Below are 27,500 nucleotides of genomic sequence, written 5' to 3'. Positions count from 1 at the left end.
ACCCTCAGTCCTGTGTCTGTGTAGCAGTGATGGAGGACCATGAGTGCCTCTCAGAAGGACTGCCAAGACACCCCTGACTAATACAGGACACTGCTCCAACCACACCGGGAGGTGGAGGCTCGGCCAGCTGTGTGTGTGTGTGTGTGTGTGTGTGTGTGTGTGTGTGTGTGTGTGTGTGTGTGTGTGTGTGTAAGAGAAAGAGAGAGAGAGAGAAAGACAGTGCGAGCGAGCGAGTGAGAGCAAGAGATAAGATTATTCAGCAGGGAAGCTTATGTGTTTAAAGATGGCATTCCAAGGGGAGTGTGTGTGTGTGTGTGAGATCGCCCTCCCCAAAGGGAGGATAAACAGCAGCCATAGAGAACGGAGGGTGTGGAGAGGTGCTCAGAGAAGACAGGCTGTGTGTGAACGCAGTGGAGGGAGGACAGGACACACACTCAAAGACAGAGAGAGGGGAAGAATCCCGACATGTGCGAGGAAAAGATCAGAGCCAAGACCCCGCCCCCGAGACTGAGCCACACCTTTAACCACAAAAAAGAGGAAATGACCTCATTAGTAAAAGAAGCATACAATAGTCAAGCTCATGTGATATGGAGCTGTACTGTGAGTGGTTTTACCACAGACTGCCATCCAAGAGGCATGTAAAGCCAGGGCCCCAGGAAGAGGCTGGCTGGGAGGAGTCAAAGGGAAAACACTGTACAAGTACACCATCTCCTAGTCCCGCCCTCATACAGCCACTGAACACAGATGATGTCACCACCCTGCTCCTGAAAGCCAAACAGCAGGGTGATCACAACTACCAAACACCACACATTCAACTAAACACCAACACCCCACCACATCCACAAGGACTGTAAACACCAGTAAATGTATGACGTGGTTCTTGTGTGATGCACTGATCTCTAAGTTCTTCAACAGCAGCTATTTTGCCATGTTAGAATTGACTTCAGTCCATTAATACATTTTGATAATGAATGTGTTTTGAGGGTTTTTTTTGGCCAAAATAAAATTCTCGGGATATTTCCAAACCCCCAAGATCCTAAATACTCCTAAGCTCAACTCTCCAGGATGCATGTGCAGCATGCTCACGGACAGCAGGGAAGGACAGAGGAAAGCAGCTCTGGGTGTGAGAGCTGAATTTCTAATTATTTCTAAATATTCAATTCAGTGCACCATGAAATCTCAAAGTGCAGCATAAAAAGATAATTTTTCACCAAAATAATCTGTGTTCGGTGAATTCTGAGATTTCATGACGCCCTGACCTGTTCCCTAAAGAAGCATAATCAAATTGAAATAAAACCTGTTGCAGTTAAACATTTGTCCCCAAGCGCTACAGAACAGGACTGACGGAGCGAAATTTCACATTTTAAAGTTCTGCACAATAGCGTTGAGTCTACACAGCTCTGTTTCTGTCCTTGTGCAAGAAAGTGGCTGAATAGAACAAAACCAATGACAAACGCCTGAACAGCCCCATATAACAGCGCCTTCATAACAGACCAAGAGGCCTGGTTTATATTTCAGTACATAATTACACCCTCACTACCGAAACATTACTGAACACTACACTATAGATTCAACACCACAACTACAAACCAGACAACAGATACTGGGCAGAAATCAAACCAGGCAAAAAGCAGAAAAATTCGAACTAAACACCTGGTGAACATTTAAAGCAAAAGGACTAGACACAAGTGTAAGAGGATTAGGGTTTAGGGTTCAGGTTAGCCTGACACCCTGTGCTAGCAGGAATTAGAAAGGCCTGTCATATCTTAAGCATTCAATTGTTGTATTCTTCATTGATGAGACTGTGTTACTGGACTAAGCTATTTTGTTTATTATGCGAATAATTATTTTAAACAAGTAAACAAAAGTGTGTGGTGCAGCTGTGTGCGAAGACGTTAACGGATTTCTAGAGTTCACGGTAGACCAGTGCGTGGCAGAGACATGTGGCACAGGTGCTCAGTTTGAGAACAAAACGAATGTAAAAACAAATAATCAATCAAACCAAACACGGAGGCTAAAACCTTGGCACTAAAAGGCAAATGTGTGATTAACGTGAACATATGTAACTAATGTCCATGCTGTAATTCATTGCTTACTGATTCCCCAGTACTTTACTTATCTATTCCTGTCCCCCAGGGGAGGTGGACAGTCCATTTGGGGTCAGATCAATGCTCCATACAAGGCAGGAAACATGGAGACGACACAGGGGCAGGTCTTGTGATAGGGTATGTATTAGTCCACCAGGTGTGGGGGCCAATTTCCTCTCCTGAGTCTCTCTCTCTCTGTTTTCTGATTTAAAGTCCCATGGGAGATCAGGCATCAGAGCTGCACTACAACCCCCATGCAATACAGTCCTACTATTCCTGGTGAATACCAAAAAGATTCAGCCTGACATGCGCGCGCACACCTCTGCTGCTTCCCTTCTGTGTCTCTGGGTTTCGCCCCCCCCCCCCGGCTATCAGAATGGGACGTTCCTAAACAGTTCAACCCTTCCTGTTTAATCATCACTGATGCGTCATCAGTACCCTGTAGCTCCGGCCACAGCCAGTGCACTCCCTCCTCTTACACACAACACTCCTCTTACACTCTCTCTCCCTCTCTTCTCTCGTGTCACTGTTCTCCATCTTCATTTCTCTTCTCTACCCATATCACTCCCCCCCAATCATCTCTTGCCTACCTACCTATTGCATAAACATTCACTATCCTCCCCCGGTCTCTCTCTCTCTCTCTCTCTCTCTCTCTCTCTCTCTCTCCCCCCTGTAGCCTCTCCTACAGACTGATGACGGGCCTCCTGATGGCAGTGAGGTGAATGCTAACGTGGCTCTGTTTAGCCAGACAACTCCCTGTGAGTCAGAGGGGAGCAGAGAGGAAGCCTGGACGATCAACACACACACAGAGTTGAAACCTGCAGCAGAGAACTAATTACTACACTTAGCTCTTCGTGCGTTTAATTAGGAAAACAGGCATTAAAGCACCTACAGTCGACTTCATTTTCCCTAATGCACATTTACAGAGCTCTCTCTGTCACACACACACACACAAATCACATCAACCACTATGAAGACTCTCCTCACACAACCACCAAGAACACACACATACACCCATAACATCCAACCACCCAATCTTAAGTAACTGACAGTATACAAATCAGACATACAACACAATACCAGTTCATGGCTCTTAGGACACACACACACACAGACACACACACACAGACACAGACACAGAGAGACCGAAACAGAGAGAGAGACACACACACACACAGACAGACAGAGAGAGAGACACACACACAGAGAGAGAGAGACACACACACACACACACAGAGAGAGACACAGAGTGAGACAGACAGACACAGACAGAGAGACAGACAGAGAGAGACACAGACAGACAGAGAGAGCGAGACACACACACACACAGACAGGCAGAGAGACAGAGACAAACACAGAGAGAGAGACACACAGACAGAGACAGAGACAGACAGAGAGAGGGAGACACAGAGAGAGAGAGAGAGGGAGACACAGAGAGAGAGAGAGAGGGAGACACACAGACAGAGAGAGAGAGAGACACACAGACAGAGAGAGAGAGACACACAGACAGAGAGAGAGAGAGACACACACAGACAGAGAGAGAGAGAGACACACACAGACAGAGAGAGAGAGAGACACACACAGACAGAGAGAGAGAGAGACACACACACAGACAGAGAGAGAGAGACACACACAGAGAGAGAGAGAGACACAGAGAGACAGACACACAGACAGAGAGACAGACACACAGAGACAGACAGAGAGACAGACACACACAGACAGTCACTCAGACAGACAGAGACAGACAGAGAAACACAGACAGAGAGACACACAGACAGACAGAAAGAAAGAGAGAGACACACAGAGAGACAGAGAGACACACACAGAGAGACAGAGACACACACAGACAGTCACTCAGACAGACAGAGACAGAGACAGATAGACAGACAGAGAAACACACAGACAGAGAGAGAGCGAGAGACACAGACAGAGCTCCACCTGCTGACACACATTGTTTTCAGTAAAGGTGTGATGTAAACACACCTGCAGCCAAACACAGACTCACTCCCACAAAGCTGCACAGGCCCACTCAGTACTCACGCCTCAGTATTCATGCCTCTTTACTCGGCACTCCTCCCTCATGCCTCATGCCTCTGTAGTCCTCACACCTCAGCACTCCTCCCTCTGTACTCATGCCTCAGCACTCACGCCTCAGTACTCAGGCCTCAGTACTCAGGCCTCAGTACTCAGGCCTCAGTACTCAGGCCTCAGTACTCAGCACTCAGCAGCTACATGGCTGAGAACGTCTTCCCAAAAACAAGAAGCATGCCAATAAAACACAGCAGGACACACACACGCGCAGGCTCAGGAGAGCAGGTGTACCGGAGTCGTTGCGGAGATAGGAGGACATGGCGGGGATGAGACAGGACTGGCTCAGGAGCTCCTGCAGGACTGAGGGCAGAGCTGCACTGTTGTGACCCCTGCCTTCCACCGAGGGGGTTTCCACTGCACCCACACACCCTGCAGGGTTAATGTAGCTCGCCAACACCTGACACACACACAAACACACAATCACAAATCTAATGGAGAAACGACCCTTCACAAAACTCTGAAAATGGAATATTCATTCAATCTTCCTGCCCATCATGTTCTTAGACTGTGTATGTGTGTGTGAGAGAGTGTGTGAGTGTGCGTGGTACCTGCAGTAGACAAGTTACATGCTCCTCCTCCAGCCGTTGTTTGGTGAGTGCCTGTTCCACGTCCCATCCCGAGGCCGTGGAGCCCGTGCCAAAGCCCGTGCCCTTTGCCCAGTACAGCTGCTGCTCCTCCGTGGTGCCCCCACCGTGCCCGCTGGACACCTGCGGCTAGCGCACACACACACACACACACACACAGTTATGCACTAAACACACATGAAGTTTCACTAGCCACACACCAAGCCAACTCAAACATCTGCAGCTTACGCGTACACACACACACACAGTGCCACTTACGTGGGACAGCTGCAGTTTGCTGATCACCCACTGATAAAAACCCCAGTGACCAAACAGTGCAGTTTGTGCCCCACTTTCATCTGACAGCCACAGAAAGCAAATGGGCAGGAATGAGAAGAGATGAGAGGAGACGTCCCACCTACAATACTGTGGCTCTAAGAAGCTTTCACCACTACTGAGCTGGCGTGAGCTTTGTTTTCACATAAACGTATCAAAATCATTTCAGTCTGAAAGGAATAAAGGAGTTAGAGGAGCAGCCCAGAGACGAGCCCTCAAGGATGGCTTGCGCGGTCTCTCAGGGCAGGTCTGCAACGCGCTCAGACACTGCTGAGCAAACAGGAAGAAAAACCCTGACGATGTTAATCCAGAAGACGGGCAGGACAGTCCAGTGAGGAACGGAGGTGTGAGCAGAGTCAGTGAGGAGGTGAAACAGGCGGTGTGACATCAACTGGCAAAAAGCAAACTGCCGTCTCTGAGACGCACTACCTCTGATGTTCAGTGACCTGAACTCACACCTGCTTGAAGTGATGACTTGAAAAGCATGTCCTGACTGTACACACACACACACACACTTCACTGGAGTGTTTGTCACTCATTTGTCCTGGCGTGGCAGGGGCTCCAGCCGCTCACAGCCTGCTCTTCACACAGACAGCGAGCTGACACTACAGTGATCCCAGTTTCCGTGGAGTGAGGCTGGGAAGCTGCACAGACACTCCAGTGTGCGGAGGGGAAGTTCTGCGCTGCCGCCTCTGCCTGGGGAATTCAGACTGCAGGACTGGCTGGTTGCAAAAAGTGGTGCAAGGAGACAAATTACCCTCCCAAAACAACTTCTCACCTCCCATAATTCTTAGCACTGTCTATAACACTTTCTTTCAAGAAGGCCACTTTCACTCGATCGACTACAGTTGCTACTGCTCAAACACCACTCAAAAATGTGGTGGAGCTTAGGCAAACTCAAACTGGCTTAGACAGCATGGACGAACACAGGGTGAGTGGAGAGAATTACACTGTATATAATGGTGGGCGAGAGAGAGAGAGAGAGATGAAAAAGTATGAGTTACAACAGAGAGAACGAGTGCGTGTGTGTGACCCTGGCCCTCTGACACAGGCTGCGCTGTGGTATCTGCTGTGCTCTGTGCCTCCCTAGTCCAAGGACGTCCATTATGGCAGTGATGGACCTTTAGCTAGCGCTCAGTCTGGCCATACCGTAAATCCACAAACAGCTGTCCAACACCCATCAACCTCACCACTCATAGCAGAGACAGAGCTCTGCCTCAAAACCCTCAGCCCAACCCCACCCCCCATCAGAGCTCCGCCCCAGAACCCTCAGCCAACCCCCCCACCTTCAGAGCTCGGCCTCAAAACCCTCAGCCCAACTACCCCCCCCCAGTCAGAGCTCTGCCCCAGAACCCTCAGCCAAACCCCCCCCACCTTCAGAGCTCCGCCCCAGAACCCTCAGACCAACCCTCCAAAGCTCTCAACCATTGCAGCAGAGTCAATTTAAGTCTTCACTATGGCACAAAAGTTTTGCAAAGTGCAAATTTTTATTCACAATACTTAAAACCACTGGATTTGTGACCAGGGGAGAATTGCGGTATTCCCGTAGGAGTTTCGGCGTCTCCGAGACTCAGGAAGGAGAGTTAACGTTAACAGTGCAGTGTTGTCCTGACAGAGTGGAGTGGTTTTCAGGGTCATTTAGGAGGTGCTGATGCCTTCATTTGGTTCATTTCCCAAGGCTACAGCTCTGGGATCTCCATGACGACAACTAGTGGTTGATTATGAGAGCTTTTGAGCACACTGTAATAAACACAGCACGAGTAGAGGACACACACACACACACACTGCGTGAGGTGTCTTTTAGTGGCTGAATAGAGCAGTCTGGCTGCTATGGCCTTTATTAAAAGCATTTCAAACATAGACAGAGTTGAGTCTATTAAATCCATAGCGTCCATGGCAATTCCCAGCCCACATTACAGAGGGGGGACTGGGGAGAGGACGTGGCAACCCTTCACACATCCACACTAAGGCAGATATGACAGGAGTGGATAACGGCCATCGCCCCAGTACAGGAGTGGGCCCTCATTAGCATTCTGTGTGTGCGCGCGTGTGTGTGTGAACAGTGGGTGTGTGTGTTGCAGGGGACAGCGTGCTACTGTCCCAGCATAGCCAGTATAAATGGTGTGTTCTCTCAGAGTTTGTGCTGGTGCGGTTGGAGGTCTGGATGCTAGCAAATGCTACAGCAGTTCGGAGGGAAGCTTGAGTTAAAAACCTACAGCAGCTACTCAGAATGGACTGTTCTGGGATCAGCACTCTAGCACTCGCTGAGAAATGAGACGTAGGTAGTATGGCTGAGTAATAAGTATAATTACACTAGAGGAGAACAGTCGCTATTTCCAATGGGGTGGTGTGGGTCAAGACCCCACCCGCTGTGATGTAGATCCTGTGAGGGGTAGGTGGAGAAGTCATACCTCGCTCTGGCTGGCACCGCCGTTGGGCACGCGGGGGGCGTGGTGGCTCAGGGCAGAGAGGCAGGCCAGGATAAGGTGTACGGCACCGATCTCCAGTGCCATGCGACGCAGAACGAGGCCGTCATCCGTGGTGAGGGGTGTGGCACTGAAGAGGGAGCGGAGAACATGGAAGGGCAGCGTGGGCAAGACGTTTGCTGACGGAGACTGAAGGATATGACCTGGGGGGCAGAGGGAGAGGGAAGATGGACACCAGACCAGTCAATCACACAATTACACACTAAAGCAGTCAACAAACGTGTCCATCAATCATCCATGCACAATTAGGCTAATCAGTGGGGCAGACACACACTTAACTAATCAGTGGAGACGTGCTGGGGACATAGAGCGCGCACGCACGCACGCACGCACACACACACACGCACACGCACGCGTAATGAGGGTGCCTAATGCACCTGACGGTCCTGGTTTGCTTGTGTGTGTGGGAGTGGGAGTGAGAGAGAGAGAAAAGGGAGAGGTCCACACTATTTGCTTTGACAAAATTGTACCCGATACAATCATGCCAATAAAGCTACCTTGAATTGACAGAGAGAGAGAGAGAGAGAGGGTGTGCGCAGTGCTCAGTGACCAGTCATGCCATAAATTACTAGGCCATCTGTGACTGTTGCACACTAGAGGTGAAATCTTGCGTGGGCCAACTGGATCATTGTAAAGGCAGCACTTAACAACGATAAGGGAGGAGGGGCCAGGGAGGCATGCGCACATGTTCTGAGGGCCCCTTTCCACAGAGCATTTAGTCTCCAGTTCCCACTTTTCTACACAGCTGTTAAAATACTTCAGCCAGTCAGCAGGCTGGATTATATCTGCACTGGGATCACAGAGAAGTGTCTTATATGTCGTTTACAGCCCGTAAACAGGACGAGGGACGCTAACGTCTCTCACGTGAAAACAAACAGCCAAACCCTTGGTGAAGGGACTGTTGACATTATACAGGCAGCAGGGTCACAATTGTTCTCACCGACTGACGTTACACACAGAAAACAAACCTGCCACATCATATATAATTACGCTCCTTTTTTCATCATTTCAACCTTGCTTTTGTATTCTTTGTGGCATCTGACAAATGCAGAGAAAGTGAAGGTGTTGCGTGAGGCTATACTCACTTCCCTCGCCGTCGTCAGTGACGCCGAGCACCAGTCGGAGCAAACACTGGGCGTGTTTCCGTTCCTGGAGGAGCACCTCAGCGTAGCCGGGCAGCCGCAGGAAAAGGCCGAAGGCGGCGAGGGAGTGGGCAGGGATGGGCGACGTGCTGGGCACAGGAGACTTGATAGGTGGGGGCTCCGCGGCCAGACTCTCAGGGGCCTCGTACACCAGCTCACCAGACTGCTCAATCGTGACCCACTCAAACTGATCACTGTCTTTGGGCTTCTCGGGGGCAGAGGTTGGAGCGACAGGGGCACTGACCTGCAGTAAGGGAAACACACACACACGCAAAAACAAATGCTGACAAAACGTAGCAGGAAGGGCAGTATCACTGTAATAAACAAATGCAGGGATGTGTGGAAATGCACACGTGAACACACGTCTCATGCCAGACGTGAGCGGGGCGGGCTAGTGCCGGCCCTGCTACAGTTTCTCACGGGGTCAGTAAAGGTCTGTGTACTCAGATTACTTCCACTTAGTCGGATGTACACGTCTGATGAATTTTTGCTCTTCTGAGAGTTTTCTAGCCCTCAGCCCTGATTTAGACTTAAAGAACCTTCTGCTCAGTAGGATCGTGCTTTAGTCTGCTTCTGCTTCTGCTCTTGGTCATCACTGTTTGTTGCCTAAAGCAGAAGGAAAATGAAGGAGAGAAAAGTTTCCCAGCATGGTGCGATTCACCAAGCGCACGCACGGCAGTGTGGCCCTGGTGATGGGGTAGTTCTTCACACTCTTCCTCACGTTGCTGTTGTGAGGTTTTTAGAAGCTCGCCTCTGCACGTTTGTCAGTTTAATAGAAGTCCTGAGCATAAAGCAGGTGATGAACTGGAAGTGTGATAAAGGGGTGGGCGAACAGGTGGAGCAGATGGAGTACTAGCCTGCTGGATGACGTCAGGGTAGAGCATTGGGAGCCTCTCTGCGATCAGCGCCAGGCCGCCCATACCAGCAAACACCTGCAGGGGGGACTGGATGGGACTGGTCTCCAGCAGAGACTCGTCCACTGTGGCGTCCACACACTCCTCACTCAGGGTCATGGGCTCATCCTCCGGACAGCTGCTCAGCATCTCACAGTGCTCTGGGGAGACAGGGGCAGAAGAGGGAGTGAGAATGTCTGGGAGTGTGTGAGTGTGAGTGTGTGTGTGTGCGTGTGTGTCAGATGTAACTCCGGGTGTAGTTCAATCAAACCTCGCTAAATGACTCCAACAGCGCTGTAATGACTCTTGATGGGCATGTAGAGAGTAAGAGTGAACACCACCACACAATCAGGGTAGACAATCACATGCACACAGAGTGTGTGAGTGAGAGAGAGAGAGAGAGTCACAGGCCCTGATGTGAGAGAATGTGTGTGTGTGTGTGTGTGTGTGTGTGTCACAGGCCCTGGTAAACTGCTAAACCCAGCTCCAGATTAGACAAGTTTAACCAACACAGGGAAAGGGAAATGCCTCATGCACTATTCATGAGTCTAATTTTTGAAGGTAGTGGAGAAGGAAGAGGGGGGAGGGGAGAGAGGAAGTATGGAGTCAGCAGAGCTATTAGGCAGAGTGGGGCCCATCAGCTAAACTTTATTAAAAATGTTAAAGTGTGAACCATTGAAATTAAAAATCTTCATCACTGTCAGTGACTCAGTTAGCACAGTGGAAAAAAGCAGCAGAAACTCCAGAGACCACGCCCAGCAACGAGACCACTCCTACACCTCCAGAGACCACGCCCAGCAAAGAGACCACTCCTACGCCTCCAGAGACCACGCCCAGCAAAGAGACCACTCCTACGCCTCCAGAGACCACGCCCAGCAAAGAAATAACTCCTACGCCTCCAGAGACCACGCCCAGCAAAGAGACCACTCCTACGCCTCCAGAGACCACGCCCAGCAAAGAGACCACTCCTACGCCTCCAGAGACCACGCCCAGCAAAGAGACCACTCCTACGCCTCCAGAGACCACACCCAGCAAAGAGACCACTCCTACGCCTCCAGAGACCACGCCCAGCAAAGAGACCACTCCTACGCCTCCAGAGACCACCCCAGCTACTGGCATCTGGCCCCAGCCTCCAGAAACAGCTTCACCCCGAGTCCACCCCAGGCTCCGCCCGGCAGCCTACACTGCCCTGAGCGAGTCTTTAAGATGACATTATAAAGAAATGATTGGATATCTCTGAGTCCTACATGGGCAAACATCTCATCATGTGACTCATCACCGTGTCCTTTTTCACTGCGCTCTGAACAACAACAAAGACCAATACCGTTAAAAGCAGGGCAGGTCTCATTTGTATTGAAGAGAGACGCAGGAGGACACGCAATACTGTTTCATGAGTGAGTGTACACCTGTCCTCAGACAGACACACACCACCAGCAGAATGTTTAAACTTGTCTCTGTCTGTGTCCGTCTTCCTCTCTCTCTAATGTCCAAGTGGCCGTGTGGCAGGCAGCAAACGGTCGTGACCAGGATGAACACGGGGCCATGTATGAAGTACACTGAACTTCACGTGTGAACACAGGGACGTGCCCACGCTACGCTGAACTTCATGGATGAACTCATGGACGAGTCTGCGCTGAACTTCACATCTGCTTTGCATTCTGTTAGCATTACCAGAGCCAGCTGTGCTCTGGGGGACACTGAGAACAAGATGAAAGATCTCAGAGTTAAGTTGGCCTTGAAGTTTAACTGAACAAAGAACTACTCCCACCATGAGGAGTACAGCAACGCATTCAGACTGGGGCCAAGGCGAGAAGAAGAGAGCTGCTTACTCCAATCGCCCGAACGTTCACAATGGCATCCGCAAACACCCAAGGAGACAAGGAAACCATTTTATGACAAGGTTAGGGTTACAGAGAGTGCTGTCAGACAAACCTTAACATCACCCTCCAGCCCATTAGAGACCGCAGAAAACCCCTCAGACGTTATGAGGCATCTGCAGAGTTCACCTGCTCCCTTGTTTAACGCTGGTGCGTCAGACGCAACCTTGACTTTCCTCTAATTAAAACCCTTCCGTCTTCTCACACCACAGAGGATGCACTACACAGTTACCAGAGTACGACCACCCTGGAGCAGAACAGAAACAACAAAACCCACCGCAGCCGATGAATTAAGAACAGAGAAAATGAGCAGAGTAGTGAAGAACCACCTTCAAAATCCAGAAATATGTAGAAAATAATTGCGTTAGTCCAGCTGTGAGAGAACTTTTCTTTGGCCTTTAGAATCTGGGACTGAATGCTGTGGAGCGCCTCACTGTGCACCAGGGTGGTGTGTGCAACCCACTGGAGCGTGAACTGGTGGAGGAGTCTGGGGTAATGTGCCTCATCACCCCGCAGAGCGGAGGCCAAATGAGCACAGAGGTCGACTGCCTCGCTGCGCTTCAGACACAGGGGCATGAGGGGCAAGACGAATGCCTGCAGCGAGACGGGCTCGTCGGCGCCCCCGCCTGGCAGAGGAGGCAACAGGGGAGAGCTGTGGGGGTTGTGTGTGTACAACACCACAGCAGAAGGCATCTGAAATTTCACAGGTGCTTCTGTGCTATCGAGCGCAGACGCGTGCACACACACAGATAGCGCTGTATGAAAAAGACAGTGGTCAGTTCAAGAATCCTGAGTCTGCTCCAGACCAAACCCTGCTCAGCCTGTTCAGGACTTGTTTGGCGGTAGATGGGAGAGCTTCAGATCCCAGGGGGCATTTCTCTCTGTGCTGTAATGCCTGAGGATACGCCCACGGAGAAGAGAGTCCTTGTGCTGTCGGACTGTCAGCCAGAGGCACACCCCTGTTCCCTGACTCAAGTCTTCATGAACAGAGCCCAGCCAATAAAGCACTGCCAGAGTCCCTCCGGCCCCGCGCCCTCTACACCTGTTTACACGCCCCAGCAGAGACCAACACTCCGGTCCACTCTGAGCAAACCCACCGACTCCACACACAGGGGAATTTTTGTGACAAATGTGTTAAACATACTGATGTACAGGTGGTTTGTGGTCTGATTTGCGTCTCTGGAAACCACTAGAGCAGCGTGTAGCTCAGTGGTCTTTCAGTGGTGAAGGTACCTGACTTGTAATCAGAAGGTTGCTGGTTCAAGTCCCACCACTGCCAAATTGCCACTGTTGGGCCGCTGAGTAAGACCCTCAACCCTCAATTACTCAAGTTGTACTCAGTCATACTTGTAAGTCGCTTTGGATAAAAATGATGTGTGTGTGTGCGCGCGTCTCTGCTTGGGCCTTTACCTTTCTCTGTGCGGAGTCTTTTGAAGGAGTCTGTCTTGGAGAGACCTGAGTCAGAGATGACCTTTGACCCCAGTTTGACAGTGAGGTCAATGGAGCGGTAGCCCTGAGGAAGCTTGCGGTCATAGAGCAAGGTGAGCAGCTGGGCCAAGGTCATCTCCGCCGGCAACGGCTGACCTAGGAGGAGAGAGGAGAAAGGTCAGCTCTCACCGCAGGTGCAGAGGAGGCATGCACGTGTGTGTGTGAGAGTGAGAGTGCACACTAAGAGGTGACCACGCTTCACTCATGACAGAGATCAGAGATGTTAGAATAGATAACAGAATAGAGGAATAAAAGCAGAGAGGTCTGGACACCACAGGGATCAAAGACCACGCCATCAGAATGAGAGAGCGAGGGGGGGAGAAAGTTCACAGAAGAGGTCATTAATAGATGAGCGCGGATAAGTGCTCTTGACAGTGTTGGGGGGGCATCATTGAGCCAGTTCACCTGGTAACAGACACACCTAGAAGACTGAACACTGGTCTGTGTGTGTGTGTGTGTGTGTGTGTGTGTGTGTGTGTGTGTGTGTGTGTGTGTCTACCTGGTAGCAGTTTGTGATAGAGATGGAAGACAGGCACACTGATGGTCTTGGCGGAGGAGTCGACCCCTGAAGACGACGCCAGCTTATCACTCAGCACTCTGCCTCTCCTGGAGGGGGGTCGTGGAGGGGTGGATAGAGCCCGCTTCGACTGGGACTTCAGCCCTGACACACACACACACACACACACACACCTCTCAAAGTAAGACACATTCCTCCCAAAGTCCAATCAACTAAACTCACCAGTCTGAAACTAGAATGGTATGAGATGAGCTCTTGGATCCTGCTCCACACCCATCCGGCCTGACGTTAACAAGGCACTGCTTAACGAGCAGGTGGTTCATAACGAGCACCTGAGGCCACCACCACGCTGTAGTTGTCCTGGAAACCATTGTCGGCTTTCATCTTCTCCTTCTCCTCGTGGTTTTTCTTCTCCTTGTCTTCCTTCTGCTCATTAAGGAGCTTGGCCGTGATGCTCGGAGTGTCTGCCACACGGGTAGAGAAGGTGGAAGGTTATTTCTGCTTCCCTGTGCGTAGCCCCTCTTCTCTTACAAAAAATGGAAGCAAGAATATGACGGGTGCAGGGCTGTACCCCAGGTCACTGGGTTCAGGACCACCACAGCGCTCCTGTGTTTATGGTACCGAGTGTGTCTTACACTGAGGTTATTAAAGGGTTAATTTAGCATTACTGTTTACTAAGGTGGAGTCTGAGGTTTAGTGAAGCTTTACTTTCGTGTTATTAAAGGGTTCCTGTAGCATTCCTGAGCAGTTCGGTGCTGGACACCAGTGGTATTCATGAAGTGTGAGGCCTTCTCAAGAAACAGGGCTACTGGGCTCAATCTGCCACTTTCAAGGTCTCAGGAGACTGATCATATATCATAACCCCTCTTAAAGACACGCACACACACACACGCACGCACGCACGCACGCACGCACGCACCCACACACACACACACGCACGCACGCTCTGTGCATCTGGCCTTGGTAAACACGCCATGCAGCAACCATCTACTACACTTCCCAAACCAAACTAGAGCATGTAGAACAGAGACTCAGAGTGCGTGTGTTTGTGTGTCCGTGCGTATGCATGTATGTATGTAGTCAGCAGGTGTTTATACCAGAGACGCGGTCCAGTACTTCGGCCAGCGTGGTTGAGATGGGCAGGTGGAGTTTGCGGAACTTGTGTCCAGCTCCATACATGGGGTGTTGGATCACATGACTGGTGGCGTTGATCCGGCCTTTATAAAGCTGCATAGCACATCAAAACAAATAAAAAAGCAGAGAGACGGAGAACTGAAACATCTGAACAACAGATCTTAATCGATTGATTTTATGTTAAAGCGCGTAAGAACATCTGTGGAACTGTTGCATGGTATCGCCCTTGGAGGTCATCAACCAGTTGTCTTTGTCAGACAGAAGAAATTAACACTATCGATTTAATGGTGTTTGTCTGGAGTTCTTAAGTCTCTTTAAGACAGGAGTCCACCACCCCACTCTGCTCCCCCTGCCTGGCTCACACACTTCTCTGGGTTCGTGTTCACATCAATACCAAGACACTGGTCATATAACTGCTATAGCAGACCCACAGAGCCGGAGGGCAGACGGGCACGGCTGAGCCGGGGACGCTGCTGGACACCTGTCCCTCCAGGAGCACGGCTGGACACCTGGACTCTAGACCTACACCTAGGTCAGGACATCACCCCTTCCCTTAAAGCCCTCAGAGACAGAAGTAAGGTGCTTTTTTAGGAGTTATGAATCATAAACTTTACAATTAAAAAACAGAAGCAACTGTAAAAAGTAAAATAAATGTTGCAGCAATAGAACTGCCATCTTTTATCTACTCTGTGATATTAAAACAGAAGTTTTTCTGAGGCTGCATCAAAGCCACAGAGACAGCCACTGAGACGGTAACTCGGATCAGAAGATGACCGTGTGACGTTAAATAATGTATAAATGTTAACTTTTACGATCCCTCCCATCTCCAGCTCCAAACTGGACTGTAATTTACTACAGTAATGACCTACACAATTACGCACGAAAATTAATAAACCAATAAATAAATTAAATTCTAAGAGGATGTCTGGACAGCCGTGATTTAGCCTCCTTCTAATCTTCCAGGTGGAGGAGAGCCAAGATCTGGAGTGAAGGCACAGGAGTGCGTCACTCAGTACTGCTCACATGGCTGAGAGTGAAAGCTCGCAGTCGTATTGCCGACAGACCCCTGAATGTCCAGGCAGAGGTGATTTTTGAAGACAGTGCAGGTTAGAAGGGACTTAACGCAGAAGGACAAAGATATGCATGTTGCTTCAAGACTTAAAATTCTACAGGCTCCACCTTGATCAGTGGGGACCTGTAGGAACCTGTTTGTGGTGTCTGTCTGCTGCTCCCTAGTGGTCATCTGGAGATTTAAGCTCTGAGGAGTCCTTTGCTTTTCCTCTGAAACAATGTTGTCCATTGGGGGAAAAATTAATCCATAATTTAAACAATAACCAACTCCCCTCCACCTCCACCCACCCAAAAAAGGGAAAAATGCTTTCAGCTAAAAAGGTAACAATAAGGGCACTAAAAGATGCTAAACATGTTAGTCTATGTGCATGGTTGGTGTGCGCACGCGTGCGTGTGTGTGCACGTGCATTTACCGGACAAGGAGACTGTAGGAAGACCGTGACCTTCTCGTCCTCCAGCATCAGTTGCAGGAAAAGACGTCGGATAAAGCCAGAGATATTCCCAGAGACCGGAATGTTGCCCCGCTGTGGAGCAGACTGGAACAGCTCACATAGGACCTACCGGAAAAACAGCCAACACAGAAATTCAGTTCAGAACTGGACACAGTTAGGAGTTCAGAACTCTGTCGCCTTGAACTTGAAACTCCTTAATTTGAAGAGATAGAATACACAATTTAACAGATAGAAGACAATTAATAACCTTTAAAAATTTACTAACCTACGTCATACACATTTACTAGTTAACCTACATCATATAGCATCAATCTCTACAACACACACCATCATTCAGACTGTAGGATGAACAGTTTTAAGGACAGCCCCACACCCCCCACACCTGTGCCATGAGTCTCTGGTTGTTGGGATGGCAGGAGATACACTGTAGGAAGAAGGCCACTGTCGCGTTCTCGATGGCCGTCCTCTGCTGGGTAGTCAGCCCACTGCTACGCCCTGCAGATGCCAGCGAGAACCTCGTCCCTGCCGGCGTGCTGGAAGAAGTTCCGTGCCCGCCCGTGCCCACCCCGCTGGCACTGGAGTGGCACAGGAGGAAGAGCAGCGATGTCCAAAGGGGGTTGACCTCGGCCCCGCCCAGCCAGTCCTTCATCGTGTGACTGTTGCCCACTTCCGTGAGGAACCGGAGCACAGGAGCGGCCAGCTCGGGGCACAGCGGCAGACGGCCCGGCCAGGACGACGCCGAGGGCGCCAAGGCAGAAGCCGGATGGTTGTGCTGAGACGGGCGGCGCTCGGACTGCCCCGACACGCAGGTGGGCAGGGGCAGGTCGGCGCCGGCCAGCAGGCTGCAGCAGAGAGCAGCCAGGCCTCGCACCAGCAGTCCGGGCAAACCCGACTCCAGCAGCTGCCGGATGGCCCCAGGGCTCTGGGAGGCAGCTGCCAGCGTGGCCAGCTGGCTCTCGGACAGGGCGGGGGGCACCGGAGTGGGCCCACGGGCGTGCTTGGAGTCGTCCGTCAGCGCCGCAGCTCCGCGGAGCTCGTGCTGCTTCTTGCCGTCGTCCGTCATGGCCAGACGGCGCTGCGCCTGCGTTTGGGCAGCAGGGGGCGCCACCAGGCCCATCCACGACATGAGCAGGGAGAAGTAGTTGGGGTGGATGTGACAGATGGAGCACAGCAGGCTGTCTACTGCCTTCTTCAGCACCATGTTGCACGGCAATGACATGGACCAGTTATACAGAAGCCTGGGGGACAGGGGGGTCACGGTCGAGTTATACAGCAGAATCCACCCTGCTGAACACAACACCAGTACCTAACAGCACTCACCTACCATGAGACATGCGTCTCATCCAGAGAGTGAATGTCTACATGGACAAAGACAGATGTGCAAAACTGGGAAGATGGTCTGAGGGTGGAGAACTAGGCCAGCGTAATAAAATCTTTGTTCACAAAGAGCTTGTGTCTGTCGGCTAATGAGCTCAGGGTTCAGCTGGGCACTGCTAGTGAAGAATACTTCATGTTTTGAGGTTAAGAGGCAGAAGCTAAAGCTGAGCGCGCACACAGGATAACAAAACCACAAATGAAAAGACACCCCTAAGTCCTATTGGGAAGTTCAGCATTGCCTCAGACAGCAGGATGTGTGGTGTATGCAGCACGTGAGTGTACTCACTCAAACAGCTCGCGGCTCAGCAGTGCGGGCAGGTCGTATTCAACGGGCATCTCGTAGCTGTGCCACAGGACAGCTGCCACACAGTGCAGGTGTGAGGGTGACGGCATGAGGAGTCCATACTCACAGGAACGAGACACGCTGGGCACCATGAAGCTCGCCATAGAGCTCCGCTTAAGGGCCGCCACCTGCGAGGAGTCATGCACCCACTGCAGGAGTGCCTGGATCCTGGGGAGGAGCACACACACACACACACACACACACACACACACATTAAAAGTGTTAGGCCTTATAGAGGCACATGGACATTACGAGTACACTAGAGCCCAGTATGAACACACAGACCACCTGCTGTGGTACCCCAGGTCTGGAGGTTACTGACCTGTCCTTGGTGCCTGGGTCCTGGGTAGTGCCCAGCTGGTACAGGATGTCTATGGTGGAGTCGGAGGAGAGGCCATTCAGCCTTCCAAAGAGCAGGGGGCTGTTCAGATCTGCCACACACACACACACACACTCATGACTTCTGATGTGGGCATCACGCATCCCTTAACTAATCACATCAGGTCCTGGTTGTCGGTCTAATCTGGGGGTAACGTTGAGGTGGGTCTTCACAGTCATGCCTTTGTCTCATTCCAGAAATAATCCCATTGTAAATTTACACGATTACACTTGTGTATGATTAAATTAACCCCTATATCACTGTATTACCTTAAACCCAAATAAAAATCCCCTCCCTGAATAACACTGTACCCCAACAGGTCAGTTAGCTATAGCCAAATGTTGACATCATGTTTCATAATGAACATCTTTCTGTCCCTGGACACTGTAGGACTTCAAATTCAGTCCTGCGCAACACTCATGCTGCCCTCTGTGGGCGGAGCAGAGCAGGCCGGTCAGAACAGGTGGGTGGAGCGTGGGAGTTGGGGGTGGGGCACGTACTAGCGAGGTCAGTGCCGGAGGCGGCACAGTTGCGCAGCAGAATGTCGATTAGCTTGAGGCCGATGCGCGTAGACTGCAGGCCAATCTTGACGAGCACGGCCTCAATGTTGGGCGAGTGCATGCCACAATACGGAGACATGAGCAGAGCGGCACACGTTTGCAGCAGGTTGGCCGTAGGAGCCGCCGCACTCGCCATCATCACTTCCAGCTCAGACACGTGAGTCAAACAGTGGTGGAGCAGCCGTAACCAGCCAATACTGACGAGAGGGGAGAGAGAGGGAGAGAGAGGGGAGAGAGAGAGGATAGAGAGAGAGAGGGGAGAGAGAGAGAGAGAGAGAGAGAGAGAGGGGAGAGAGGGAGAGGGGAGAGAGAGGGGAGAGAGGGAGAGAAAGAGAACGGTAAGGAAATATTGAAAGAAGAGGGACAACAACAGCAAGTAGCCTCCTGAAGTCCTGAGGTCTCTCATCAGTCTGAAGTCCTGAGGTTTCTTATCAGTCTGCAGTCTTATTATTGACTAACTGCACTGAAAGTAATGTGGAGGTTAACAGCTACAGTGAGGAGGCACCCTCAGAACCTTCAGACGGCGTCGCTCATCCCCAACACTCAGGAGATCAAATGTCCCGCTGTGCCGGGGAGGGACTACCTCGTTTTGGAGACTTGGTCCTCCGAGGGCAGGAAGGGGTTGTTGACCGTGGCCGAGGACGTGTTGCCGAAGGCGGTGAGGCCGAGCAGCTTGACCTGAGAGAGGCCCAGCGTGCTGGCGTCCCGTGGGCGATGTAGACGTAGGCACACGGCAGACGCCACCTCCGCACGCACCAGCTGGATCTTGATGTAGGTCAGACCGCTGGTGACCACTGGCGCAGACAGGGGGAGCATGTTTACACCATCTGCACTGATCTCCACTGACACGGAGGAGGGGCAGGCTGCATGTGGGGTGTGGGGGTGGAGACGCAGAGAGAGAAACCAAGTTCTAGAAAACTCATTTACTTAATATACTGGACACACCGTCACCTTTATTAGAGGGCTGGATATTGACCTGACATAAGGTTATTGTGTTTGTGTGTGTGTGTGTCTCACTGGCGAGCGAGGCCAGGTGTGGCTGGATGTGCAGCTCCTTCAGCAGTACGGCGGCGGGCAGGTGGATGGTGAGGTCACACCACGCCTCCTCCGGCAGGAAGATGTAGGACCAGGCTGCGGAGCGGGCACGGCGGTGAGGGGGTGTGGCCTGGAGCAGCACCTCCGCCGGCTGTGCCGTGGGGCTGCTGGAAGTGATGGTGCCTAGTAAGGGACAAAAAGCGCAGGCTCAAAGCATCTCACGCACACTCGCCAGCCACCACGAGCCCCCGTCCCTGACCCCTGACTCCCCCCTGGCTGTACCTAGAGGGGCGAAGTTGTGGAGGCCCTCGGCGTTGTCTGGCTCAGAGGCGAGCACACGGGCCTTCAGGCTGCCGTCGGCCGCTTTTCCGGGTCCAGAGTCCAGGAACTTCATGATGGTGGACACCATGCTGCGCGCCGTGTTGACGATGGCACGCGTACTCGTCACCATGTTGTTACAGATCAGCTGAACGCCACCTGCACCCACACACACAGACCCAGAGACCTGTGAGACATGTGTACGTGTGTCTCTATATACACACACACGTATGTGTGTGTGTGTGTGTGTGTGTGCGCGCGCGTGTGTGTGTACCCATGTCGTGGAAGGCTTTGAGTGCCTCACTGGTGTCCAGAACCCTCAGGATGAACCAGAGGAGCGGCTCAGACAGCTGGCAGGTGGAGAGAGAACCCTAAACACCACAAACACACACACATTTAAACACACTCTCTGTGTGTGTGTGTGTGTGTGTGTGTGTGTGTGTGTGTGTGTGTGTGTGTGTGTGTGTGCCCCTGCACAAGGTGAGGCGGTTTCCCCCTGCACCGAGCGTGAGGCGAGACGGTGTCCCCCGTCCCGCGTGTGAGCGGTCTCACCTGCCGGCCCATGTACCCACAGGCCATGTAGGTGAGGATGGGCTGCAGCATGACGTGCACAGAGGTGGCGCGCTTGCTCAGCGTGGTGAGGATCGTGAACAGCCCGTCACCCACAGAGATGGCGTCCAGGCCACCGTGGAAGTTCTCGTGCTTGGTGAGGTGAAGCCCACTGGCACCTGCAGGAGGGGGAGGGGACAAGGGAGGGGTGGGCGGAGCAAGGAGGAGCTTTGCCAAAAAGGCAGACAAGGACCAGCCATGCAGCACAGGTGAAATGCTCCAGTACTAAAAGAGCACCTACAGAGCCACAGGGTCTTAAAGACAGCGGCGTTACTGCCCAGAGAGTTCATTCTTTGCTGTGGTACGTACCAATAATCATCGCCATGGCGCTGCTATTGCACTGCCCCAAGGCAGAAAGGATCTGACTCATGATCTGCTGATTGGCCAGCACCAGGTCGGCCACGCCCACCGCAGGGCCTTGATGTGTGGCAGTGCCCGACGCCCCGCCCTCTTTGCTCCCGCACACCTTCTCCTCGTCGGACACGCTATCGGAGGCGGCGCTGCCGGTGGGGGGGAGGCGCCCGCTGAACTCGCGGTCGCCAGAGAGGGGCAGCATGACCAGGGCGTTGACCAACTTCAGGAGGTCAAACATCAGCTGGTCCCGCGTGGTCTCTCCGCACACGGCCTTGGCGTCGCCAGGACGGATGATGTTGGCGAACAGGCCTCCGAAACAGGCACGGGCGCCCACCGAGCTGTCCGAGCCGCTCCGGGACACCACCTTGTCCGAGCACGTGATGTAGTGGTGCACCAGGAACGTAACGGACTCAATGACTGCCGTGATGGTGCTGACCGACACAACCTCAAAGTTCTGCTCCAGGGTGAACTCGAGAAGCTTCACCTGGGCATCCAAAGGGCCCTGGGCCGAGTGAAAGGGCCCCCTGAAGAGGGAGAGACACAAACCACGTCAACGTTCACACTCAACACACACCTATTTGTTTGTAGTAGACAGGTTAGAGCGCAGTGTTGTGTGAGTAGACATAAGGACGGCGTACCGCTCGGTGGAGAGGATGTGCACAAGCTTGAGCAGGAAGTCGCTGAACATCTGTGGACAGGTGGAGGACAGGTGCACCTGCAGCCTGGTGAGGAACTCCTGCAGAGCCTGTGTTGCAGTGGGACCCACCTGGACGTACAAACGCACAGGTACACGCATCACTCAACCATCTGTTACGCCGCACTGGGTATTCAGACTCCACTATAATCTGAACACATTCCCTCAGCCTTATATTGTGACGGGGAGACATTTAAATTACACCAACAGGAAGTAAGTTGCGTAGGAGTCGGCCTATAACACCTGTAGGCGAAGTAGGTAAAGGTATAAGACCTTATAGAGTCACACCCACCTGAGAGGTGTGCTGGCTGGTGCCGTGGGGGTTGCTCCCAGAGAGAAAGCGCACAAGCACGTGCACAAGCGTAGGGTCTGACACCATCTGTTGGGCTGTACTCTCATGAACACCTACACACACAGACACAGAGAGAGAGACACACACACAGAGACACACACACACAGAGAGAGACACACACACACACACAGAGAGACACACACACACACACACACACAGAGACACACACACACACAGAGAGACACACACACACACAGAGAGACACACACACACACAGAGAGACACACACACACAGAGAGACACACACAGAGAGACACACACACAGAGACACACACACAGAGACACACACACAGAGACACACACACAGAGACACACACACACACAGAGACACACACAGAGAGACACACACAGAGAGACACACACAGAGAGACACACACAGAGAGACACACACACACACAGAGACACACACACACAGAGAGAGAGACACACACACACACACAGAGAGAGAGACACACACACACACACACAGAGAGAGACACACAGAGAGAGACACACACACACAGAGAGAGACACACACACACACACAGAGAGAGACACACACACACACAGAGAGAGACACACACACACACAGAGAGAGACACACACACACAGAGAGAGACACACACACACAGAGAGAGACACACACACACACACACACACACACACACACACACACACACACACACACACTTGAATCACACATCATAGAAAGCTGAGCTCCAGGCCACGAGGCAGCAGGGCCACCAGGGGACACTCACCCACAGCAGACATGTTGGTCATGAGAGTGAGACTGTGTAGCACCAGGCACCAGGCACGCAGAGACGTGTTGGGATACCAGGCCAGTACAGACAGGAAGCTGCTGATAGAGGCTGAGGAACACACACACACACCATTAATAAAGATGGTTGAGAACAATGACCTTTTGTTTTGCTAAAATTTGGTCTATATCACTGTTATACCGCTCAAGAACGTCCACACAAATGGGAACATTTCTTCCCAGTGTGGGATACAACACTGACTCAAACCAAGACAGCTGCAGCAAGGTCTGCTGGAATAGTGGGATGACCTCTGACCTTGGTTGAGAGGGATTGTGGGTATTCTGCTGGCATTGAAAAGAAAGATGTCAGAGCCACTCTCTTCAGTGCCTCCGGACGATGAGTTCAGGCTGAGAGTAAGCCACAGCTGTAGCAGAGACTCCAGCTACACACACACACACGCGTGAGTGAGACAGACAGAGACAGAGCATAGCAATGAACACTTGAACGCTTTGTGTGTTCTTAAGTGCACATAAACTCAAATGTAAGAGGTGTCTCACTGGGAGCAGTTTAGCGATGCAAAACCAGTCAGTTAAAGAGGCCAAATGAAAATGTATGATTGGGACCAGTGAACAGTGCTGGTCTACCAGTAGCCTCTGCACCAGTCCCCAGTGAGCAGGTCAGAGCGGAGGACGTGCTGGGACAGGCGGTGGGCGTACCTGCACGTGGTGCACCTGCAGCATAGAGAAGAGCTTGTTGAAGCAGGCACTCAGCATGGGGATGGAGGAGGGCTGTACCATCAGGCTACAGGCCGGGGGGGAACTGTGCAGCCCCCGCAGAAGAGAGTCGTCTGTACCGTTAGCAGCCTGGGGAACTGGAGGGAGAGGACGAGAAACATGAGGAGCGGGGGAGAAGCCAGCGAAAAAGAGCACGCAGTCGTGGGTTATCATCATCATCAAATCTCCTTCACCCATCCCCTGGGGAGGAGTCCCCCTGCCGTTTCACAGGGTCATACGGATCCTGCTGGAATGAGTATGCTGGAGATGGAGTGTGTGTTGGCTTGTTGGTCTGGGGGTCCGAGCACGTTTGTCCCCCGGAAGACACGGGTTCAAAGCCGGGTCTGGTTACTGCCCTCTGTCTTTGTTACAGAGATCATTCGTCGTGGAGAGGAGGGAGATATGTGGGTAGATACAGGGATGGACAGACTGATAAAACTGTATTAATCTGAGGGAAATTTGCAGTGTGTGTGTGTGTGTGTGTGTGTGTGTGTGTGTGTGTGTGTGTGTGTGTGTGTGTGTGGACACCTGCGGGTAAGTTGGAGGTGAGGGCCTGTAGAATGGCGTCAGCCTCCAGGGTGGCCATCATCTTTAGCATGAGCTCCGCCTGCTGTTCTAGACCCACCTCCAGACGAGCGTCCAGAGCTGAACAGAAACAACAACGCCGCATCTTTTAAATACGTCACACCAAACTGTCCAACAACCTCACCTGAACTCTGCTTTCACAACAGTTCCAATCAATGATAAAGATGATTTAAATATACAATGAAACATACACAGTGAATACTAGATTTACACATGAAATAAACAAATGAATATTTCGATAATCTGTGTCTGTTAACTGGATTTTTATCAACCATCCACATTGTGTGTGTGTGACGCTCCTTGGATAATGGCTCGAGTTTCACACCTTGGGAGACAGAAACCGACAGGCTTTGAGACCCAGGCTTCTCCACCGTGGCTGGGGGTTTGGAGATGGGTATGCCAGCACCCCCGATGTAAGGGTTATAGCTGTACGTGCCATAATCAGCACCCCAGTAATCGTACCAGGTACTGCTGATCGGCTGCGGGAGAGAGGGAAGGAGACGCAGACAAAAACAAACAAACAAGGTTTTTCTTTTTGAAGGGCCAAATAACATTTACCATGTATAAGCACAGAGGCAGACACTACGCCAGTTACACGGCTCTTCAGGGGTCAGCCCTATACCGTCGGAATTCAAAACAGAAAGCCACAGATCAAAAGAAGTGAATCATGCCCTGCGGGGAGAGGATGTAGGAGGGGGCATTATACTGGGAAAGACACTGGGTCAGAGTGGAGAAGGAACAGATTAATAAAGGTAAGAAGAACGAGAGAGGAGGTATACAGAGGGAGACACGGGGGTGCAGCGGGAGAGGGCAAAGGTCAAGGAGAGAAGAGTCATGCACACCATACCTTAAAAACTTTGGCGGCGAGCGGATCTTTTTCCAAATCAATATCTAAAGGATCAATATCAACATCCATCAGGTCCTGTAGCAAGTCAAAGTCTATGTCTTTATCTTTATCCAAAGAGGACAGAGGTGGGGCACCTTCGGGTAATGAAAACAGCTTTAATATTGCCAAGCAAACACACTAAGAGCAGCAACAGCACAGCAGCCTTCTTTAGCAAGTCACTGGGCAATTTTAAGGCCACGACACACTTCCTGTAGGACAGGGGACCTACACAACGGCAGGCACCACCCGACAAAGGGAGAACATGTGTGCTGATGTGGTGTGTGTGTGTGTGTGTGTGTGTGTGTGTGGTGTGAGTCATGCGCACTGTTATGCACACTGCTACAGTCCTTATTGACAAACTTGGATGCACTCAACCAATGATCAATGTCAATCAAAAGTTACAACATGCAGCTCTATAGGAGAGGGATGGGGAGGAGAAAACAAAGTTGCGTAAGAAAAGACATTTAAAATGGAAAAACTTTGTGTGTGTGTGTGTGTGCGCGCGCAGGGTGGTTTCAGGCGGGGTTACCAACGCACTTTGGAAAGCGGAGGAGGTCCCGGGAGTACCTGCGATGAGATCAGGGCCTAAAGGCTCATCGATGGTCTCCACCAGCGTGAGGGGTGTGGCCTGAGGAAGGGAGTCATCAGAGTCCGCCCCCCCTGAGGAGGAGGCGGGGCCAGGTTCCTCGCTGACCGCACCCTCCTCCAACCCGTCCAGACCCACTGGAGACAGCAGCTCGCCTGAGGGTGACGAGAGACAGACACAGAATTACTGCATTAAAGGACATTTAAGAACACAGCTGTTGAAGCTCCACCCTCTCCCGCACCATACCTGCCAGGATATCCTGCAGCATACAGGTGAGGGAGTACTGGGCCCAGGCCCCGCCCCAGCTGATGTCCCCGCGGTTGAAGTCCGTCCCCACCAGCAGGAGAAGGACCCTCTCCAGCTGTTGCTCCGACACCACCTCGCACAGGTGGATTGTGGGCCGTGTGGCGTTGGCTATCCTTGCCAGCACCTGGGGCCACAGACCAGAGATGCTCGCTGAGTTGGAAGGTCGTCAGGTGGGTTTGGCAGATGTTCCCACTTGGCTGTCTCAGCTTCAGAAAACGTCTTAATCTCTAAATCTTACTTAGGTTTGTCGAAGGTTTTCCAGGTGAAACATTTTCCATTTCTGAGCTAATCATTTCGGGTTAAGGGGCTTACTGAGGTATGAAGCTGCCATGTTTACCAAGCTGACCGGTCACAGTACAAGTGGCTCAAAGGTTTGTCACTTTAATTTATAAAAGGCAAAAACACTCTTTCAGCATCTGAACTGTAACCTGAAGTCCACTTTTACATTTATTTAAACAATCTGAACTCTAAATGGATTTTGCCCTTAAGCCCTAACACTGTTAACTGGTACCAGTTCCTACCACTGAGCACACGAGCAGGTGCTCGTCACTGCACCACTACTCTGCCAGATGTCAGGTGTGTACCTTGCATACAAAGAGGAGCAGGTCTGCATGGCAGGTGAAGTCCATGGAGAGGAGGAAGAGGACGAGTTTCTGTGCTACGCAGATGCAGCGCTCGTGTGCCAGTGTGAAAGGCAGTGGCTCCACCTCTGGGGTCTCCTTCACCGCCGACGCCGATGCCTTCGTTTCCGAGTCCAGCGATGAGCGCGGCCACTCTGCCGTGCGCCGCAGACGGATCAGGTCTTTAAAGTGCTGTGGGAGGACAGAGGTACGAGGATGTGAAGGGGACAGAGGGCTTCTAAGGTAGCAGCTGTAGTTAAAAGACCTACTCAGCTGACAGGTGGCAGAAAATCAATGATGCACCATCAACATCACACTGCATATTGTAAACAGAACAGAGTGAGCTATAAACGATATACTCTGTAGTTGGGACAAAAGAATACATCCTCCAAACAACTAAGAGTAAAACCAAACCAAAACATTCATAAAGGAGTCATGAACAAAACAGGGACACAAAATGAATAAATGTGAAATAACGCCAGCCGGCTAGGCGGGGTCAGCGGGATCACCTTGGATGTGGCCTGTTTGAGCTTGGCCTGCTCCACCAGCAGCTTGTAGGAAGAGCCCTTGTTACTTTGGACCTTCTCCTTTTCGATCTGCTCCACCAGGGCCTTTTGTTTTGCCTTCAGTAAATTCAGCTGCTGCAGAGAGGAGACAACACACACACACACACAGACTCTTCCTGCTTAGAGCACATCCACCACACTGCTATGGCCTATGTCCCTGAAATTACATCTAGGAAATGTAATAACTTAATTTCCTTCTGTTCAACTGATCCATCCATCCAACAATAAACTACAACAAGCAACCACACAAATCAAATGCCAACTCTTTCAAACTGGTGGCAGC

The 27,500-nt window shown here is 51.6% G+C and overlaps 1 protein-coding gene across 8 annotated transcripts in view; it reads right to left on the bottom strand.

Moving 5' to 3' along the window:
* The window catches only part of birc6 (baculoviral IAP repeat containing 6), an 87,478-nt gene that overhangs the window by 24,549 nt on the left and 35,429 nt on the right, over positions 1–27,500 (bottom strand). For 2 of the 8 annotated variants that reach the window (XM_035532719.2, XM_035532723.2), the window contains exons 34-65: positions 27,161–27,292; positions 26,616–26,843; positions 25,972–26,155; positions 25,677–25,880; positions 25,101–25,234; positions 24,579–24,732; positions 24,197–24,313; positions 23,612–23,766; positions 23,211–23,337; positions 22,896–23,006; positions 22,099–22,211; positions 21,751–21,878; positions 21,068–21,636; positions 20,702–20,877; positions 20,424–20,520; positions 20,114–20,308; positions 19,814–20,014; positions 19,380–19,659; positions 18,737–18,993; positions 18,180–18,288; positions 17,801–18,025; positions 16,520–17,375; positions 16,099–16,242; positions 14,578–14,707; positions 13,813–13,944; positions 13,463–13,624; positions 12,886–13,059; positions 9,563–9,759; positions 8,649–8,949; positions 7,489–7,706; positions 4,727–4,891; positions 4,410–4,575 (exon numbers count right to left, since the gene is read on the bottom strand). In XM_035532719.2, the coding sequence (XP_035388612.2) occupies positions 4,410–4,575; positions 4,727–4,891; positions 7,489–7,706; positions 8,649–8,949; positions 9,563–9,759; positions 12,886–13,059; positions 13,463–13,624; positions 13,813–13,944; positions 14,578–14,707; positions 16,099–16,242; positions 16,520–17,375; positions 17,801–18,025; positions 18,180–18,288; positions 18,737–18,993; positions 19,380–19,659; positions 19,814–20,014; positions 20,114–20,308; positions 20,424–20,520; positions 20,702–20,877; positions 21,068–21,636; positions 21,751–21,878; positions 22,099–22,211; positions 22,896–23,006; positions 23,211–23,337; positions 23,612–23,766; positions 24,197–24,313; positions 24,579–24,732; positions 25,101–25,234; positions 25,677–25,880; positions 25,972–26,155; positions 26,616–26,843; positions 27,161–27,292 (6,541 nt within the window). The remainder of the gene's footprint in view (positions 1–4,409; positions 4,576–4,726; positions 4,892–7,488; positions 7,707–8,648; positions 8,950–9,562; positions 9,760–12,885; positions 13,060–13,462; positions 13,625–13,812; positions 13,945–14,577; positions 14,708–16,098; positions 16,243–16,519; positions 17,376–17,800; positions 18,026–18,179; positions 18,289–18,736; positions 18,994–19,379; positions 19,660–19,813; positions 20,015–20,113; positions 20,309–20,423; positions 20,521–20,701; positions 20,878–21,067; positions 21,637–21,750; positions 21,879–22,098; positions 22,212–22,895; positions 23,007–23,210; positions 23,338–23,611; positions 23,767–24,196; positions 24,314–24,578; positions 24,733–25,100; positions 25,235–25,676; positions 25,881–25,971; positions 26,156–26,615; positions 26,844–27,160; positions 27,293–27,500) is intronic. The other 6 variants (XM_035532724.2, XM_035532725.2, XM_035532722.2 and 3 more) reach the window with 5 other exon arrangements.

This window comes from Electrophorus electricus, chromosome 10, assembly GCF_041902795.1.
Source record: "Electrophorus electricus isolate QZ-2024a chromosome 10, ASM4190279v1, whole genome shotgun sequence".
NCBI lineage: Eukaryota > Metazoa > Chordata > Actinopteri > Gymnotiformes > Gymnotidae > Electrophorus > Electrophorus electricus.
Note: the sequence above shows the minus strand (reverse complement) of the source record. Positions and strands in the feature narration are given on the sequence as shown.